Source organism: Cyrtonyx montezumae, unplaced genomic scaffold (assembly GCF_038088225.1).
Source record: "Cyrtonyx montezumae isolate F1298 unplaced genomic scaffold, pur_monq_1.0 scaffold_13, whole genome shotgun sequence".
Taxonomy (NCBI): domain Eukaryota; kingdom Metazoa; phylum Chordata; class Aves; order Galliformes; family Odontophoridae; genus Cyrtonyx; species Cyrtonyx montezumae.
The window spans coordinates 24,177,788-24,196,964 of NW_027071859.1; the positions used below are offsets into that span (position 1 = coordinate 24,177,788).

At 38.4% G+C, this 19,177-nt stretch overlaps 1 protein-coding gene across 1 annotated transcript in view; it reads right to left on the reverse strand.

Moving 5' to 3' along the window:
• Window positions 1-15,616, reverse strand: part of KHDRBS2 (KH RNA binding domain containing, signal transduction associated 2) — a 298,020-nt gene extending 282,404 nt beyond the window's left edge. The window contains exon 1 of the mRNA XM_065730854.1: window positions 15,285-15,616. Coding sequence (XP_065586926.1) covers window positions 15,285-15,375 — 91 coding nt within the window. The 5' untranslated portion in view covers window positions 15,376-15,616. The remainder of the gene's footprint in view (window positions 1-15,284) is intronic.
• Window positions 15,617-19,177: the final 3,561 nt, after the last annotated feature.

Consider the following 19,177-nt stretch of genomic DNA (forward strand, 5'->3'; position numbering starts at 1 on the left):
ATTTTATAAGAATTCAGGCTGTTACACTTTGCTGATTTCTATGGGCTAGTGAATTCAGTATATCATATCCAAAAATACAAGCAAGACAAGTGACAGAAGATTAAGTACACATTGTACAACATAATTTGTTTGACTGTCGTTAAAAATCAAAATATAATGTGTGGGAGAAAAAAGGTGGAATAAAGTCAGAAGGTGGACAGAAATGTCTTGTTATTTAAGAAATAATGAAACAGAAGAACATGACTGGTCCAAGAGATACATTAAGAACTGACTGGATAATAACTAGATGAGAAAGAATGGTGTGGTCTAGACCCTGGAGTGAGGGCAGGAAGGCCTTCCTCTCCAGATCAGAACCCATTGAATATGGGTTGTTAAGACTGAAGAAATTTTCAATAACATCTGAAGATATTAACAGAACAGTCTGAGACGCTGACTTCAGTACTTAATTAAAAACAAGGGTTACCAAAGCAAAGAGATCTATTACAGAGAAAAACAGAAAGCCTCTTTAACTCCAAATTGAGGAAAGAGGTTGCACGAAGCTCAAACTGGAAAGAACTGATTATGAACAGAGGGACATTTTGAGGGAGCATCTCTGTAACATATTCTAAACCTTGCTGAAGCTGTCCACAGACTATTACTTCTGTCTTGCAGAAGTCAGTTCACTAACAAACAGTAAGTGATAATTATAATGTTTATACATACTACCACATTAAATTCACATAGCACTTCACATAATGCCTACTAGAGCTCATAATGTAAGTTAAGCAAGACCACTATGACATAGGACAGCAACAGAGGAACATGGAAGTGCAAAGATCAGAAAAAGAACAGTAAAGTAAATCACACAGATACAGTATATCCAGATACATATGACAAAAAGATTGCCTGTAAAATGAAGGCTTAAACAAAAGGAGAGGCTAAGAAACTGAGATCAACAAATGGAAGGGTCGTAGGTTGGAAAAAAATAGGAAGAAAAAGAATGAAGACAATGTATGGGGAACTACTAACAGAACTCCATGAAACTAAAGTACTTTAAAAAAACATCATTAGAAACCTGAGTCTAAAAGTAGTAAGGAACCACTCAACAGTCTAATGCATTAGCAAGCCAGATTTCAAGAGCAGGAAGACCCAAATATGTTCCCTATATGGGAGACTGGTTCAACTTTTCCTTAAGGCATCCTGAGACATGACTCACACCAGCAAGATGGCACCCACAGAAAATGACTAATAGAGATGAGATATTCAACCATTTCAAATGAAACAGCACCAACAATTGGATAGATTACATATATCAGACCCTGCGGAATAGTTACTGCTAGAGAGCAAAAGTGTGTTCCCAAAATATTTCTTCTCAGCTTTCCTTAAGACACATGCTTGCTGCATCATCTCTCAGCCTGTTTATACTATCTACACACAGCATCTATAAGGTTCATTTTGTACTTCCACAGAGCTAGAAGTAACCAACTTGAAGAGGAATTGCAACTTGTGTTCAGGCACTAGAAAAGTCCTGACTAGGTTCAAACTCAAGTGTTGAATTATTAATAAACATTTTCCAATTGGTTCACTTGTTCATTTGTACAAAACAGACATCCCTTTACCAATCCAAATGGATATTAGAGGCTCCATCTTCTCCCCTGCAGTTGTCAGATTTTTTCTTTAATATTTTTGTGATAGCACTAAGGAAAGCAGGGATCCAAAAATAAGCCCATGACATATTCATACAAGATTACTAATTCCAGACATCTAAAATCATTGAAAAGAGATTAATAATCACCAGATAATTAATTTTAAAGGTCTCCAATAAAATGCTATTATAAAATGATGCTGGTTTTCTTCCAGAAAAACTCTTTAAGGGTTGGATATTATCCTGGCAGTGCTGTGACATGCCTCAGGATCAAACAGTTTTTCTTAGTCCACCCACCCCAGGCCATAAAACTTTAGATAGTGAGATGAGGGAAGATTCAGAATTCAGAGGTCACAGACTTGTAATGACATTTGCACTACTCAGCATATAAATGAAGGACTAAATTCCAGAGGGCCATATGTCAGTCAGATCAAAGAGTACCTCATGGAATACCACAGGCCATGAGACTGTTTAACTTTATTCACTTTTTCCAAGGAGAGACGTGGATAGTCAGCTGTTACCCAGACTCAAAGCTTCTAGGACAAGCAACATGGAAATTTTTTACTCTGGACTCGAATTGAAATCCTGTTCCCCATCACTGAATTAATTAAAAAAAGATGTTGGAAAAAAAAGTTTAAAAATTTACCTCTTGGCAAGTGATCAGCTCTAAGACACTTTCATTATCATCTTTCAGATTCTGAAGTCATCTTAATATCAGTGGGAACTTGCTGCCCAAACTACAGCTGCAAGTAGAGGTAATATAATATAAATGCTGTCAGCAGTTTCACAGTTAACCAAGCTTGTATTTTACTGAAGAGTGTTTTATTCAGCAAAAATTTGTAGGACAGAAAGTTATATAATTTTCACATATAAGGAAATATTTCATTATTTAATATTATCTTGCTAGGTAGTAAAGCTCTGTTATCATATTTAAAAGTTAACCTCTTATCTATCCTCTGCCTCTCTCAACCTGTTGGCAAAGCCTCCAGAAATCTTCTGTTTGTGAAGACTATTTTTAGAGACCACTCTCACTTTCAATTGAGTAGCACAAAGAAAAAAATATACCCAACACACCTCACCTTTTCATTCACACTATTTTCTACCAAAATTCCATTCCTGTTATAGCTGTTTCAGGCAGCCCATGCCTCTCTACTTCTCTACTACATTACAGAATGAAGTTTTGCTCAAAAGCAATGGTGGTAACAGGAAAATCTTTACCTTGTTTGAAAAAAAAAAAAGATGAAGAAAAAGAAATGAAGTGGGACTCGGGAAGTGCATGAGCGGTTCCCGTCCTGACCACAGATTTCCTCTAAAACATTGTGCAACCAATTTAATCTCTCCATATTCCAGCTTTCTCTAAAATTCCAGTTCTTTTTCTATATTATTTGTTAGCAAAAATTGCATGATATCTACATCGATGCAGAGGTAAGCATGGTGTTATTTCAATTTAAGAAATGCTAGTATGCCTACCAGTCACATAACACCATCAGGGCCCAGGAGGATTTGGGTTTTTGTTATATTTTAGCCAAACTAAGGACTACTCTATAGTTTTTGGAACTTGTAAATATCTAGAAAAAATTAGTACAATTCAGTTGCAATTAAAACTTATTTTGTACTGAACATGTACATATTTCTCAGCTTTACTGTTGTACAAATGCATCCAAAATAAACCAATCAATAACTCTAGCTGCTCACATAAAAGTACATAATTTGTTGAATTGATACACAATTTAAGAACATTAAAACTGAAACAGCTAAGTAGAAATTTTGTAAAGAAATCTAACACGGAAAAGTTTGTTTGTTTTATTTCTAACACTGGAATTTGAAGGATAGGTGGGAAGATTTAATGTAGCTACTATCAAAAATCATTCAACATAACCTGCCTCAGTTGATATGAATAAATGTGAGTATATTACAGAACGTATACACTTGAGTAACAAAACCTTAAAGCAAGAAGACTGTAACATGCCAGCATGGCTCAGTCTGTTCTCCCTGAGAAACACAGCTGTAGAGCAGTAAATCAGCACAAAGTGAAAATTCACCTTTTTTTACTCTGATTTTAGAAGAAAATTTATATGAAGTGCTCCAATGTATAAATAGACACAGATCAAACACTGAAAGATTCAAGTAGAAAATTAACTTCAGAGAAACAGGATATGTTCTGCACAGAGCAATGTTTTCAAAAAAGTACTTTTGAATTTTGTCCCCATTGTGAAGGTGATCTGAACCAAATTCCCTCAAAGAGTTGTTGCTACAGGAAGTGCTATCCATAACAACTTAGCATATTAGCCATTTCATTTTAGAGTCTTGATTAAGTTCAGCAGTTTTTACCTTCATGCACAAACTATATGCATTCAGCTACAATGTTTAATAGTAAATTTCTACCTAGTGTCAGATACCACACCAGTGAAATCAGCTTCCCACTGGCTTTCCTTCCTAGGAATTTCTTAGGAAGGTGATACCTTCTAGATGAGTTTCAGGTTTTTCCTATCAGTTTTACCAGAAAGCTTCAGGCTTTCTGAACCCAGAACAGAAGGCATACAGGTAAGTAACATCTGAACTCATTTTTATTTGACATTTATTATCTCAAATACTGTCATACTTTATTCCAGCACTCCTAGACTCCACAAGAACTCAGTGCTTTCCAACGTACAAAAAGAATATCAAACAATTTTGAAGGACAAGAATGAAGAAGCTGCCAAAAATAATAATGGAAGAGTAGCAATATACTCCAGCAGGTAGATTGGCCAAAGCAACCAGAGGAAACAGTACCTGAGTTACACATGTCTCAAACAAGATATGAGCTACACTTACCTACAAACATCAGTGCTACCAACATGAAGACATTTTCCCTGAAATTTCACTCACTCCACAAATTTCATGTATCTGGTATTTTTGAATAACCAGATTAAGATGATAAAACTAACCTTTATTGAAACTTACATGACTCAAATAGAGACACTGAAATTGTTTTCTCTCACCAGGCACATCAGTTAGAAAAGCTTACAACACTTCAAAGCATTCTGATACCAGAACTGTTAATCATGACCCCTTTAATCCCCTGCTTTGTACAATCTTTGTATTATTAGCATGAAACAGTTTTATCTCAAAACATTTGAAATTGTTATTAATAAGTCATTTTTCTTAAAACAAGAAAAATTGCTTCTTACATCACTGCAAAGGTTACTGTTCTCAACTCAGGTACAGACTCCAGTTGAATACTTTTTCCAATATAATCACTGAATATGATCATATTCTTATAGGAACACATCTTTCCAAAGAACTGGCATTGTTACACTGAATTATGTATTCTATACTGGGGTACAAAGGCCTACAGGTAATAATTAAATGACAGAAGTGAAGAATTTTCTACAAAATAATGCACTACTCCAGTATTACATTAAGTAAATGTATTTTAATAGGACAATAATATACACACCCCAGAATGATTTATCTTCTTGTATGGATGGGTAGAGCATACAGTAAGTGCAGTGTAACATTTATATATGTGTTATAGCCTTATAAGAGTAAAAAAGTAGTCCCAAAATTTTCAAAACCATGGAACAGATCAGATCCTCCTGGAAGCTACATTTAGACACATGCAAGACGATGGCTAGCACAGCTTCACTACACTGTATTTCAAGAGGACTGAAAATGTTACAAAGAAAGTTTCAGTTGCTGTTTACTATCAAATTAGGAACATCACTGCAAAATAATGCTGTTTACTTACTACATAATATAATTATATATGGCAGAGTCACCTACAGCATCTTTAAACACAGGAAACAACACTATCAAAATGATAACTGTTCACTGAAGCTTTTCAGAAAGACTTGAACCTTATTATAATTTCTTAAATAAACGGATAAGGATTTGAAAATGCTTATCAGCAGTTACTTTTATCTATCCATTTTAATTGATTAAAACTTAATTGAAAGCTTCCAGAAGCCCTCACTGAAGTTCAAAGGTTGGAGACTTCTAGCTTTCATCAGCTTCATTGAATTAAAGTAGACAAACATTTTATACCTATTAAATCAGAATTTAGTTCTTCATTGATTTTCTTCTCTATACCCTTTTTCTATACCACTACCCCATTCTCTCCTATCCTTCTCATCTTCCATTGCTTTTTTCTCCTTTTTCTACCTTCATTTTGTGTTTCTTTCCCCCTTTCTTTTTCATTATTCATAAACCTTTTAAAGCCACGAGAAAGGAAAGAAGCTCAATAAGTAGAAAGCTGCAGTCAAAAGTAAATTAAGTCAAAGGTAATACCAACAACACAGCACTTCTTAGCGTTTATATGGTTGCAGAATCAAATGAAGCTCATGCTCACTGTTTAAATCAAAAATGTCCATTTCCGCTTGCTAATAAGATCTCCTTCTACTCACCCCCAAGCAGCACATAGCTGACATCACCCTTATTATAAAAGCATTATCTCAAAACCTTGTTAGCAACGTAAAAGCTCAATTCCCTTACACCTGAGATATCATTTCAAGGTCTTCATAGACTAGGGGCAGAAAAAGCATTTTAGAGCTGGAACAGATGGATTGTGTGTATAAACTACAACATCACCTGGCAACTCTCTGCTAGATTAAAAAAAGTGACCAAACAATGTAACATGAGCACCTACTTTTTGACACTCCCTGCTTACCTAGGGATCCCTTTGTTTTAACACTGATCACTAAAACATTCCTTAGAACATTCTGCCACCCACTCAGCTGGTGCCAGTACTGTTTGCAAGAAGCAAAGAGCGAACCAGCCACCTCAGTAAGAGCAGCAGCACAGCGTTTGGAAGAGCTCAAACAAACTAAGCTACAGGACACTCCACAGTTGCACATTTACAGAGACAGAACAATCCTGTCATCAAATAGGAGGGTGAAGAAACAGAAAAACATACAAATATCAGAACTGAGCACAGCAGATTACCTTCCATTGATGAATTTAACTGTAAAAGTAGAAATGTTGCATGGACATACTGCCCATATATTTACCTTGATCTACACATGTGATAAAGCTCTTCCAGATTTTCAAATGATGCTGAAATAAAGCTGTATAGGAACCTATAAGCTGAGTCACATCCTGAACCACTGAACGAGCACCTGAAGGAAAGATCCAGTCACCCCTGGGAGCACAGGTGAAGGTGACCTGCATGACCAGAATAGGATCTCTTAGACCTCATTTAAGTGCTGACTGCCACTGAGAAAGGATCTCTTGTTGGAGACCCATCCTTTGTGGAGTTCCTTCCCTGTGAACCTAGATCTTCAGAGATAGGTGAGCACTCATTTTCCTTCTTTCGTAAGGCCTCCTTGTTCATGCTGGCCTCTCTGCTTTTACAACCTTTACAAAAGCCTACTATGTTACATACAGACATTAGTGAAATCATTGCAAGCATAAAACTACTGATAGATCTACAGACTCTTGTGCACACTAGGACAATAAGCATTCATCCAAAATTAGCTCTCAGGTTTCCTTACAAAGGTGTGAGTACAGCAAGAAAGAGTCCTTGCAGTTCTTCAGATTATCAGTTCTTAATGTACCCACCAAATGTCAACACGAATATCAGTAAGTCACTTAAGGGTTTGGTGCTGCTTATTTCAGCACAAATATCTGTTTTAGATGCAAATTGTGAAGTCACATAATGCGCTTCACAGTTGTATCAAATCAGCACAGTTCCAAGAATGTTGGGGGAAAAAAAAAAATGTCTCTTTCCCAGCTACAAAGTTCAATCCCTGACCATGGAGAATATACAGCACAATTCCCAGACAGCACCAAAAAGTGCTTAATATAGCCTCAAAGGGAAAATGCTAGAAATAAATCTGCTTGGAAATAATCAGAAATGCCAGATACACGAGCATTCATACAATCAAATATAGAGCATAAGAATCTATTCTGCAAGAGTCAAGAAGGATACTAAGTCTTAAAACATTAAAAAGCCACTGATTAAACAAAATTTTCTGTGAATATGTCTAACTTCAAGCATTCTAAAAAGCTTTGGAAAACATATTTGAAATACTGAGAACATAAAGCAAGGGGTTATTGTCAAAGGGAGGTGGAGTTGTTTCCTTTTTCCTGTGTTCACACTTCCGAATGTAATCATTTGTCTCTCACTCCCAGTACCCTCTTTAAAAGTTAACCAGTTATGAGCCTGTGGCTCTAAACCATACTTTTGTTTTTGCTGAAGACATCCCTGCTCACAGATTTGCAAACCCAAACTGTTTCTGCAATAGAAGTAGCAGGATTATTCTTCTTCCAGGTCCAAAGCAGAGATGAAAACATTCTGAGTTTTTCATCTTTAGGTGTAACAATTACTCTTTGCTCAGTTCCTCATTCCCTGCACACTGGAGTAGGTGCAGAGAAATTTGAAGGCAGTAGTGACCCACCCTGTCTTTTAGGTTTAAGATCATGCTGACTCAAGGAGAACAAGCTGAAATGCTCACTACCAGCTATGCACTTGAAACAGATGCCACCTTTAAAGGTATCATTATATGTAGTCATACGACTACCAAAGCATTTTGTCCTCATTTAAATACAGATGATCCTTCTTCTATGTTAGCATTATGAGTATTTCTTTATAAATTCTTCAATACTCTAAAAAAAAAAACATTTTAGCAGAAAAACTTGGAAATAAAGGAGTCAAATTATTCTGGGAAATTTCATTTGCTTTGTTGTTGTTTAACTTGCTGAAAGCCTTAGATAATTTTTCTTCATAGTTTTTATTAGCACCACCATGGAAGATCTTTTAAGATAAAGAAATATCTGCACTCAGTTCCAGCAGGATTCCAACTAAAATATGACATGATATACAGAAGGCTATAATATTTATTGCCAGATAATTTAAGAGAAATCATATGAGAAGTAGTAATACGCAATTTTTACACAGCTATTTTCATTCAGAAGCCTGAAAGATAAGACTGAAATTCAGCATTAGTTTTCAACTTCTAAAGGGGAGTTTTAAAAGATACTCAGTGAAAATATACAGTAGAAGGAAAAATCAAACCCCATCTACTACACGTCTCAGAGCTTTACTCTGTACAAAGGTTTTTCAGTTGTCTGATCAGTCTCCATAATTTTTACTTGCTTATATGGCTGAAGACTATTATATTTTACACCACTTTAAAAGCCATTTATCTCCACATTTATTCTTCTGCTTAAGGCCACATCCAACCTGGTCTTGAAGACCTCCAGGGATGCATCCACAGCCTCTCTGGACTGTTCCAGCATCTCACCACCCTCTCTGTAAAGAACTCCCCCCTGACATCCAACCAATCTAAAACTTCCCTCCTTGAACTTAAAACCATTTCCCCTTATCCTATCTGAATAAGAATATGGAGCATCAAGCCTCACCCTCTTGTATAACACCCATCCAAGGATGGAAAAAAACAATTTTCATACAGTTTGTGGAAGATCAGCATACAAACTTGCCTATTTTTCTGACATGCCTGCTCTCTATTAATGCCTCAAATCTTTTTTCTCAACACTACTTGAAGGCATATGCTGAGGTCAGCTGTGAGGACACTTTTCTTCATATTCAATAGCTTGTTGAAGAAAAGACTGAATTGAAAAAAGTTAGGAAATGCTTGTTTTTATAAAGGCACACTTGCCCTCAACTGAAATGCAGGACAATGCAGTGACTTACAAGTCAGGAAAACCTCTCTTCATTGAGACAGTGTATCTAGCTCAAGGTCCAGCTGCTGCATGCAAGCAGGAATGATGTGCACCTATTTTATTAAAGATGGGAGAGGAACTACACAACTACTATCACTACAGCAGTGGTAGCTATGCATTCTGAAATAAGATTCAACATCTCATTCTTTGAGCCTGAAACCTGTCTCTCCTAGGACATCACAAAGGAACCATTCAACTACTCTTATAGCATTAATTGGTGAGCTAGACTGATGTATTACTTTTTATGTACATATGTTGGCCTTTCTTCAGAGTCTTATGCATTGGTCACTGTTGATGCACCATTTTGTCGACAGGCTAGCCTCTTACAGCAGATCTGGTCACCTGTATCTGTATAACGCTGAAACAAGAAAAGCACACATCCAGGGCTCAAGGACAGGGCACGCCTGATGGCCCTCCTCAAAAGGTTCTGGGATCCAAAGCTGTTTGGCATGCGGAGCCCAATCATGCCACCTCCTGGTTACGGATGGCCTCTCTGTTCCACACATTACACAGGTATTAATGCTTTGGAAGTTAACAGTAAACTTTTCCTTTTTATTCAACTACCCAGCTATTCCACCTTTCCTTGGCATTACCAGCTGCTAATATAATCAATTACCCCATTTCTGAAACTTTAAATAGTACCTATTTTGAGGCACAAAGGAATAGAAATGGACAGTACAGTAGGTGCCTCTGAGAAGATCAAAATAAGGAAATAAATTTCCTAAAAGAATTCTTACAACAAATAAAGCCACCCTTCTACAAGCAAAACATTCATGCTGCAACAAAAACAGCGCATGCTGGAGAGCTGATGAGGACATGCTATTGAGATAAGCCTCAGCAAACACCTCTGACCTTCTCTAAAATAGCTGGTACTAAATTCTGCTACTCACACTGAACTGCACCTTAAGCAGCTGCACTGATTCAAACAGAGCTATTTCAAGAGGGAAGCACTCCTTTTCACATAAGAGTAGCAGAACCTGATTTCAGTCATCGCATTTGTATTGTTCCTTCTATGGAAGAGAATTTACTGTGTTTCAAAGGACGTGTTTTCTAAGATCATAGATCAAATGCTTCTAAACTGCTTCAGATCTCAGAAACAAAGATATTTATTTAATTACAGCCTTTTTTTTTCTTCCCTTAAGAAAGCCCAGATTTTGTGACTAACTGAGGGTCAATAAAAACTTGCAGAGGTTTACTTTTTTACACTCAGCTTAACTTTTTATGTTCTTTTGTTTTCCCTAAATCCAGTTATCCCCTGCTATTCAAATGCAAGACATTCTGCAAGGAAAACGCACTTCTTAAAGATTATGACCACAAACCTGGCAATCATATCACAATAAAAACTATTTATGATGTTGTTTTCTTAAAATAAACTTTGCAAGACTGGAATACATTCAGTTCTGAAGTCAACAGTACATCCTAGTGATGGAGTATCATTTCCCATTATTCCGTACATATTGCTGCATCAGTCAATGTATCATATAAGGACTGCCAGATAGCCCACTAATGGCAACAGAAAGACTCCTATTAACTTCAGATAGCTTTGAATCAAATCTGTGATATCTAACACACTGCTGCTTCATAGAATTAAGTAGCTCGTACTCACCTGTGGATTGCACTGATATTATCCTTTTTCATTGAATAAGATCCAAATGATAGGTATATACAAGCTAGCTTGTAATGAAACTGGCATTTCTAAAATACAAGCTCTAAACATTTCTAAGCACATTTCCCAAATCGATCTCGCAGCTATTCACACTCTTTGCGGGACAGCAAAGTAAATGATGATTAATACAAACTATTATGTGAACACATTTTTTCTCACCTGATGTCAGCATCAGAAAAAACAAAACAAACAGAAAACTGACTGCTCATGGATTAATATTAATGTAAAATGTTAATGTAAACTCATACATTAATCTTGTTTCAATCCAAATACTTGTTTAGACAGTAAAGCAATAAATTTGTAAATATTTTTTCACAAGCAGTTTAGAAAGCTAAATAAAAAGTATCAGAGAGTTGACTTCAGTAGATCAAAGGTTTCATCAACAGCATGTCACATCTTGGGCTATGGATATCATCTTCATTTTCTACACTTCCAAGACAAGTGACCTTACTCCTGCCCCTAAGTTTTTAATAGGAACATGCAGTTATGAACAAAATCCACCCTCCTATGTGAAAAGTAAATGCATCTCTAAGAATCCAAAAAATTTAAAGCTCAACAAACCAAAACACTAGTTGAACATAAGACAAAATGAATTTGCATTACATCAGCAGTTTTCAGACCAGCAGAACAATTGTTGCAGCCTTAAGTAAAAGGCAACACTAATGTCCACTGAATGTTAAGGCTAAGCAATTACATACCTTTTGAATAGTTATACCCTGTCCTACAAAGAGCTTTATGATACCAAGCTATACAAATCTAACTGACATGACTGGAAGATCAACAAATTCATGCTATGCCACATTTTATAATCTAGAGACTTAAGATTAAAGGCTTGACTCCCTTTGCTAACTGAATGCTAACTGTAAACCTGAGGTCAACTGTACTGTCATTATGTTGAGAGAAATTAGCTACCTCATTACCCAAGTAATGCTGATATTTCCATGGGGAGATATGCTCTTACTCCAGCCAGCTCTTTTTGAGAGGGCTTTTTCCTTCATGCTTGCATTACAAAACAGAGCTGGCTTTAATATTATGCAAGATATTTCCAAGCCATAAAAACAAGAGTAGAACTTCTTTGTCCCAAGCAACAAATAGGCAATTAAACAGATACTTAGTCTGATTAAAGTAATACTAATACAGAACAGAAGCTTTTAATTACCACAAAGTCACAGTAGGATCAAGACTTCTATGTAACCCATATCTTCACAGCTCAAATCATACAATTGTTTTACATACATAGTATGTTACATAAAGCAATAATCAAATACATGCAAAAATAATATTTATCAGTCACTTGTTAGGGACTACAAGAGGACATGGCACCAGAACAGCAAAGATCTAAATTCTGGACGAAGCTTGAGATTGTACCATAACAATTTACTTACAAAAGGTGTTGCTCAAAAACACCCTGCACTTTGACATCTTTGATCTGGACATGTGTTACCCTGAACCAGCGTGGGGACCCATCTCAACACATCTCAATAGAAGCAGCACAACCTCACCTAAGAAAATGCCATCTGTAACTAGTTCACAACAACATTTAAAATTACCCATGAAACAAGTGTGATTCTTCCATCTCTTTCAGGTGCAAACAACAACCTGCTTCACTAAACAGTACAGTTAATACTGAAAAACCTTCTAGAGATTTACCTATTCTTTCAACTTGTGTCTACTAGTTATCATTAAAAGACATCTTTCATTTTTACTGCTGATTAGATTAGTCAGTCAATATAAACACTCAATGCCTTCAGCAAAAGTTGAAATAAACTAATGCAAACTGAGGCAAATGATCACCATCCATTCACACTTCACAAGTTCTCTCCTAGTAGAAGACTTATAAATGGCTTTTCCATTTCTAATGATGAAATGATCACACGGGAGCTATTTCCCACATAAAAAAGGTAATGACCCAGGAAGAATAAAGTTCCTTCTGATTAAGGCATTAATGTAGCCATTAGGAGACAGGGGTCATTTTCAGCATACACCACAGACTGCCTCTGATTTAGACAAGTTGTGTTTTATATCTTAATCTTTATGTTAAAGGCTCTTCTCCTGGTTCTTTATATCATCTGATGGATAAACTTACTGCCACAGAAAGTATCTCTTTTTTCTGAGCTTCACCATACATATACGATGAAGGCTCTAGTAAGCAAAGTCTAAAATAATGTCCACACATCATTCATGGGCAAGAAGTAAATATTCACTGACTCAAGTACGCACCTGACGCACCAACCTACGTATTAAGAATATATGTAACTTATTTTTAAATTAGACATCAAAACACAAAATGAAGCAAACAAAAACATTACAGGGAAAGAAAAATCCTACGTTTACAAAGAAATCCAGTGTCATAGGTTGAAATCATACTTCTGGAATTCCTGTGTGCCCTTCTGTGGCTTCACACAGCAGCAAGCAGCCTCTCAACCTCAGGTTCTAACAGCTGACATGAAAAAATCACAGCACTTTCAAGTCAAAGGAAAAGCTAGAGGCTCTCAGCTCAGAAATCCAAAGCCTACAAAGCTACACTTCCATATTTTACACAAAATCTAATGGCAATCAGAACAGTTCAGTCAACCACAAAAGCAATACTTGGCTGTGATTGTTATGTATGTAGCTTCTTCTGTATTACTCCTTAAGGAATAGAAATCCAGAGTCTGGAAGCAGCAGTTCATTGCCAACATATCCTAGAAATAAAGTATTACAGACATAGCTGCAACCAGATTTCTTCCAGCATCCAAAATAAATTCTGCCAGTTCTACACATTTCCCTCCTATTTACATCTAGCAGCGTCCAGTGCCTTCGTTCTCATTTCCTTAACTAGTTATACACTTACTTCAATGAAACAGTTTCAATAGCACAAGACTCTGAAACAAATTTCTAGAAAGCTCGACAGATGGTGTTATGGAGGATAAAGCCAGGTATCTGGTGTGAATCTGACATTAGCATTCCCTACAGCTTCCACAGAGAATTCACCTTCATTTTTTAAAAAATTCACATATGCTTAGAACTAATTATATTAAGAGGAAAAAAAAACTAATCATTTATTCAGTCTCATGGTTGTCCTACATACATTTTTTACCTAGATCTGACACCCCAAAATAGCCATTTTAGTTTTGTTTTTTTTTAGTTTACTCTCCACACTTTCAGTGATGCTCTTTGTGCATTTTCTGCCTTTCACATGCAGATACTCAGCAGACACCTCCCCCCTCTGGGAAAAGACCAAACTGCAAGGTGCAAGAAATGCACCCCTCTAGGAAATACAGATTTAATCACATTTTTATTAGAAAAACAACCCCCTAACAAGCAGTGCAGCTGTCACTCCTGCAGTGAGATTACTACAGAAGTGCACAGAATGTCTTTATTCACCCTGAATTTTCAACTGACCAAGTAGGAATGTTGCTGCAAAACCTGGACTCAGTACATTTGTTCACAATCAATAAAGCAGGTATTTAAGGAAGAAGATATAAAGACTGCTGACATAGGGAAAGATGCTTATGGCTAACATAATGAGTTTTAAATAGTTACGACTGCCCCTAAGACATAATAGAACTTCAGAAATTATTCACTTCCCTGAACAGGAGTAATTTGAACTGGTGATGTCCTCACAGGCCTATCCATACACTTCTTTGGCTTGGACTCACTTACCCAGCTCCATAGCTTGCCTGGATTCATGCATCATTCTTCACTACTTTTTTTCTAAACGTAATGGGCATTTCTACAGTTAGTGTTACACATCTCAGAGGAAACTGGGAAGCGTGTGAGCACCGTAGGGGATGGCACTTCTATGCACACCGAAGTGCTGCACCACCAGGCCTATGCTCAGTAACCGCCTACATTATAAATCACAAACTTTTTGAAGATTCCTCAAAACCAGTTTGACTAAAGAGAAGAAAACAGAATTCAGAATCAAGCGCAACGCAGGACAAAAACGGTACAGCATTTAGGATCACAACAGAAATCAAAGCGAAGATCGTTGCGTCCTGGATGAGAATCGCGTCATGAAACCAATAAGCCACAATCAGCCAATACCCAGCACGGCGAAGCAAAATAAAACAGCGATCCGCTAGCAATGTGGCACCATGATCATGTGCGCCTTACTGCTTGAGCGCGACAGGCGAGCTGCAACGAGTCACTCGAGAACCGAGCGTCCCTCCCGCAGCCCCGCGAGGTGGCCCCGAGCCGGGGGAGCAACGCGGGGCTGCGGCGCCCGGACCGAGAGCTGCGCCGGGCACAACGCGCACCCGCGGCCACGCGTGGACCCCGCACCCGCCGGGCAAGGTTCCGTGGAGCGAGGTGAGCGACGCGCGGCGGCGGGAGCGAACGGAGCCTTACCGTCGGCCAAGAGGCGCATGGCGTGCACAAAGGAGGGATCCAGGCTGTCCTTCTCGGCCATCAGCTCGGGCAGGTACTTCTCCTGCTCCATCGCCTCGGGGCCGCGCCGCCTGGGCACGCCGGGGCGGGCTGCGCGGCCGCCGGCTGGCTCCGCGCCTCCGGCCGCCTCCTCACCGCCCGCCCCGCCCGGCGCCCCGCGGCTGCCGCTCGGCCCGGCCTCCCCTACCCGGGGGGGCGCTCCCCGCCCGGGCACCGCCTCCGCCGTCCCCCGGCCGCGCAGGGGGGCGGGGGCTGAGGCGCGCGCGGCTCGCTCCGCGCCCGGCGCTGCGATAAGTCCCGACCCCCTCCCGACAGTGAGCGGCCCGCTCCCTCCGGCCGCCTTAACAAGGGAGGTGGGGCGAAGCGGGACTGCCCTGAGCGGCTCCCATTGGTGGAGAAGCCCCTCGGGCGGGGCTTGCTTCGGAGTTCCGCGCCGCTATTGGCTGGTGAGCAGCAAGCGCAGCCGAGCGGTGGGCGCGGGGCTGGGGAGGGAGAGAGGGGCTGTGTGTGTGTGCGCCTGTGTGCCGCCGAGAGCGTGCGTGCAGGTGTGCGCTGCGCGTGCCCGTGTGCCTCGCTGCGTGGCTCTGCGCACACCTGCGGCTCCGTGGGGCCCCGTGCTCCCGTCGTGTCGCCGTTTCTCCGCCGTTGTGGGAGCGATTGTGCGTGCGCTGGGCTGTCGGAGGCCGAGAGTGTGGGGGAGTGGCTGTGGCTGGATGCACTTGTTGTGACTGTTCGTGTCCGCGTGTCCCGCCTCACGCTCGTGTCACTATCGTGGGTGGAGAGCGCCGTCCGTGGTGCTGCGGATGCGGAGAGAGCGCTGTCCGTGGTCCTGAACGCACGTGGCAGCCGCTGCTCCTCGTCCCGAGGACGGGACGGCTGAGGTGCCCGGCTACATCCTGAGGGTGTGTGTGATCAGAGCATCTGCAATCAGGCACTGCTGTTTCAGCAGTGAAAATGTCTGCTTTTGGCTGCTGTGGCTGTCTGTGGAGTGCTCAGGAGGTGTCTGGAGGTCCAGAGAGCAAGGGTCTATCTCTGCTGAGGAATGCCATGCTGCACCTCCAGGAGTAGCTGTCTGCATCTCCCACAGTGTGGAATTAAACCCGTCACACAGCTAAAATGTCTATATTTGTAGTTAAGAAAAAAAATATTATAAATAAAAATCAGAGTTCAGTTTTAACTATACATTAGCTGTCGGTAACAGAGAATTTAGTAAAGCTTTTCGATTAAGAGAGTAAACAAAAGATGCTTAACTGATTTTTAACTGTTAAAACTTCATTTAAGGGACCTCTAGAACATTCTACTGAAGAACACGGTGTGTTATACTCAATTATTTCTTAATTCTGTACTCAGACTACAAAGAGTGTTTATTCAAATTGAATAAATAACTGGTGTATGATAGTCATTATACTATGCACACCTTTTTTGCTCTAGGATTTTTTTGTTATGTTGTTTGGAAATCTATATTTTCTATTTTCCATTTTCCATTTTATATTATATCTTTCTTTCTTTCTTTCTTTCTTTCTTTCTTTCTTTCTTTCTTTCTTTCTTTCTTTCTTTCTTTCTTTCTTTCTTTCTTTCTTTCTTTCTTTCTTTCTTTCTTTCTTTCTTTCTCCCTTTTTTCTTTTCAAATGATGATGGAATGAGGAAATGTAAAAATCAAGACAAACAGTCTACAAGAGTTTTGAAGACACTGTGCTATGATTGCACAGAAATTAGCTCTGTCATGTTTTCAAAATCCAGAGACAAACGCAGACAACATTTACAGAGTTTTCTCTCCATGTGCAATACAGTTGAGTGCCTACATGTGTTTACAAGAATAAATAGACTATGTCAGTGGCTGAAATATATTATTCTATAGTACTTTGGGGGAACAAAATAAAATTAAATAAAATACATCTAAATTCCCTGCTGAGGAAGAGGAGCAGGAAAACTTTTATTTAAGAAAACATGACAAACACTTCAGAGGCAAGGAAGAATGATAACAGAATTGGATGATTTAATTGTCAATTGGTTTTTGTGCAGATTGCTTGTGAAAAATGGCATGTCATCCTTAAATCAAAAATAAATAAATAAATAAATAAATAAAACAAAGACAAGTGCAGTGCAAATTTTTAAAATTAGTAATCTATCTTGATCCAGTTTACTGTATAAGCAGATCTTCTTTCCTGGTTAACAGCTGAGTGAGAAATAGCATACTGTTTACAACATAGTTCATAACTGTCTTGCTTGAGCACATGTATATCTTCAAAGCATACATCTGCAGTTCTATTCATCAGAATAATTCAGGCTTATGTCCTTAAGTTCAGAAAGAGAAGGCAAGCAATAGGTGCATTGTCTTTAAACAACTTCAAGATTAATCTAAGTCATAGAATCACAGAATCGTAGAATCATAGAATCATAGGGGTTGGAAGGGACTTCAAGAGATCATTGAGTCCAACCCCCATACCAAAGCAGGTTCCCTACCCCAAAGTCATCATGACTCAGAAGTCATACTGGTCCAGTAACCACTGGAATATACCATATGCTCATATATTTAGAAAATGAGTCAGGGGCCTTTCCATTTGTTGGAAGAAAAGTGTTACCTTTGTCAGTTTAATTGTACTAAACCTCCTTACATTGCTGGAAGCTTTGATTTAAATACATTTATGTTTATTAAGCTATGTTCATCAAAGTATTTTGGCCTATGTAAAAGGATTAGAGAGCAGGTTTGAATGCACATGCTATAGTAAAGTATGGAGAGGCAATTTTTCATTAAGTTCAATTTTCAAAACATTTAATTGAAAGTTAAATTGACTTTCAGTGATACTTAGGCTTCACAGTCGTTGAGATACTTTTGTGAATTTTGCCTTAGACCTCATTAGAAATAAAAATAAAAAGTCATTAAAATCTGTTAGAAAGGAAATATAGACCTCTAGTGACATCAAGCATGACTTTGTTGCTAGTTGGAGATCAATTTTTTCATAGCTACTAAAACTCAGAGACACATTTTACAACTTATTAGTTTGAAGTGTCAAGCCAAATTAAAGTTTATCTGTAGTATTTTATTACTAAGTATGATAATGAAGTGATCAGAGCTTACCAGATTATAACTCATTTGAAGACAGAACAGGTTACTCGCTGTGTAAATCACTATGTATTTTTACCAGTGACAACAAAATATACCTGTTGTGTATTATTTAGTCAAAGGCAGTGGAAGCAAACAATTGCGGGAATAATTCCAAATTTTCTAAATGCTGATTTTAAAAATTATGAAGAATGCTGAGAAAGACTGGCCACTGAAAGCTTATTGGCAATAAGCTATTGTTCTAATTTATCACATTAAAACCACTGTAACAACTTAGATAGATATTTATGTTTGTATGTGTGAGTATACGTAGGACCTTATGCATTGAAGATTAGATTTGTTGAGAGTTTTTCATTTCAGAAATTCCATTATCTTTCAGATTTATTCTCTGTTTCACCTGTTTTAGCTCGAGCTAAGGGTTATCAGGTTACTGAACTGATGCTGCATTGGGATAAAAAAACATTGGTAGTTTCCCCTATCAACTATTTTAACTGTACTTTTCTCTTAAAGTGGAATTATAATTTGTGATATAAGGAATAAAGAATCAGAAATACATATACAAGATGGAGGGAATGTCTCCACCTCCTGATAACACCTTCATACGTGACACTTCCAAAAGTAGGTGTACATCAACAAGTATACAATTCACCACAGATCTTTTAGATTAGTCCTATCCGCAGCAAAAGGCTTATGGACTAATGTTGGTAAAGAAATTCAGTGAAAAAAAAATCATTATTTCAGTAGAGTTTTGATGTTTCCATTTATGCATCTGAATGAATACTTACTTTTT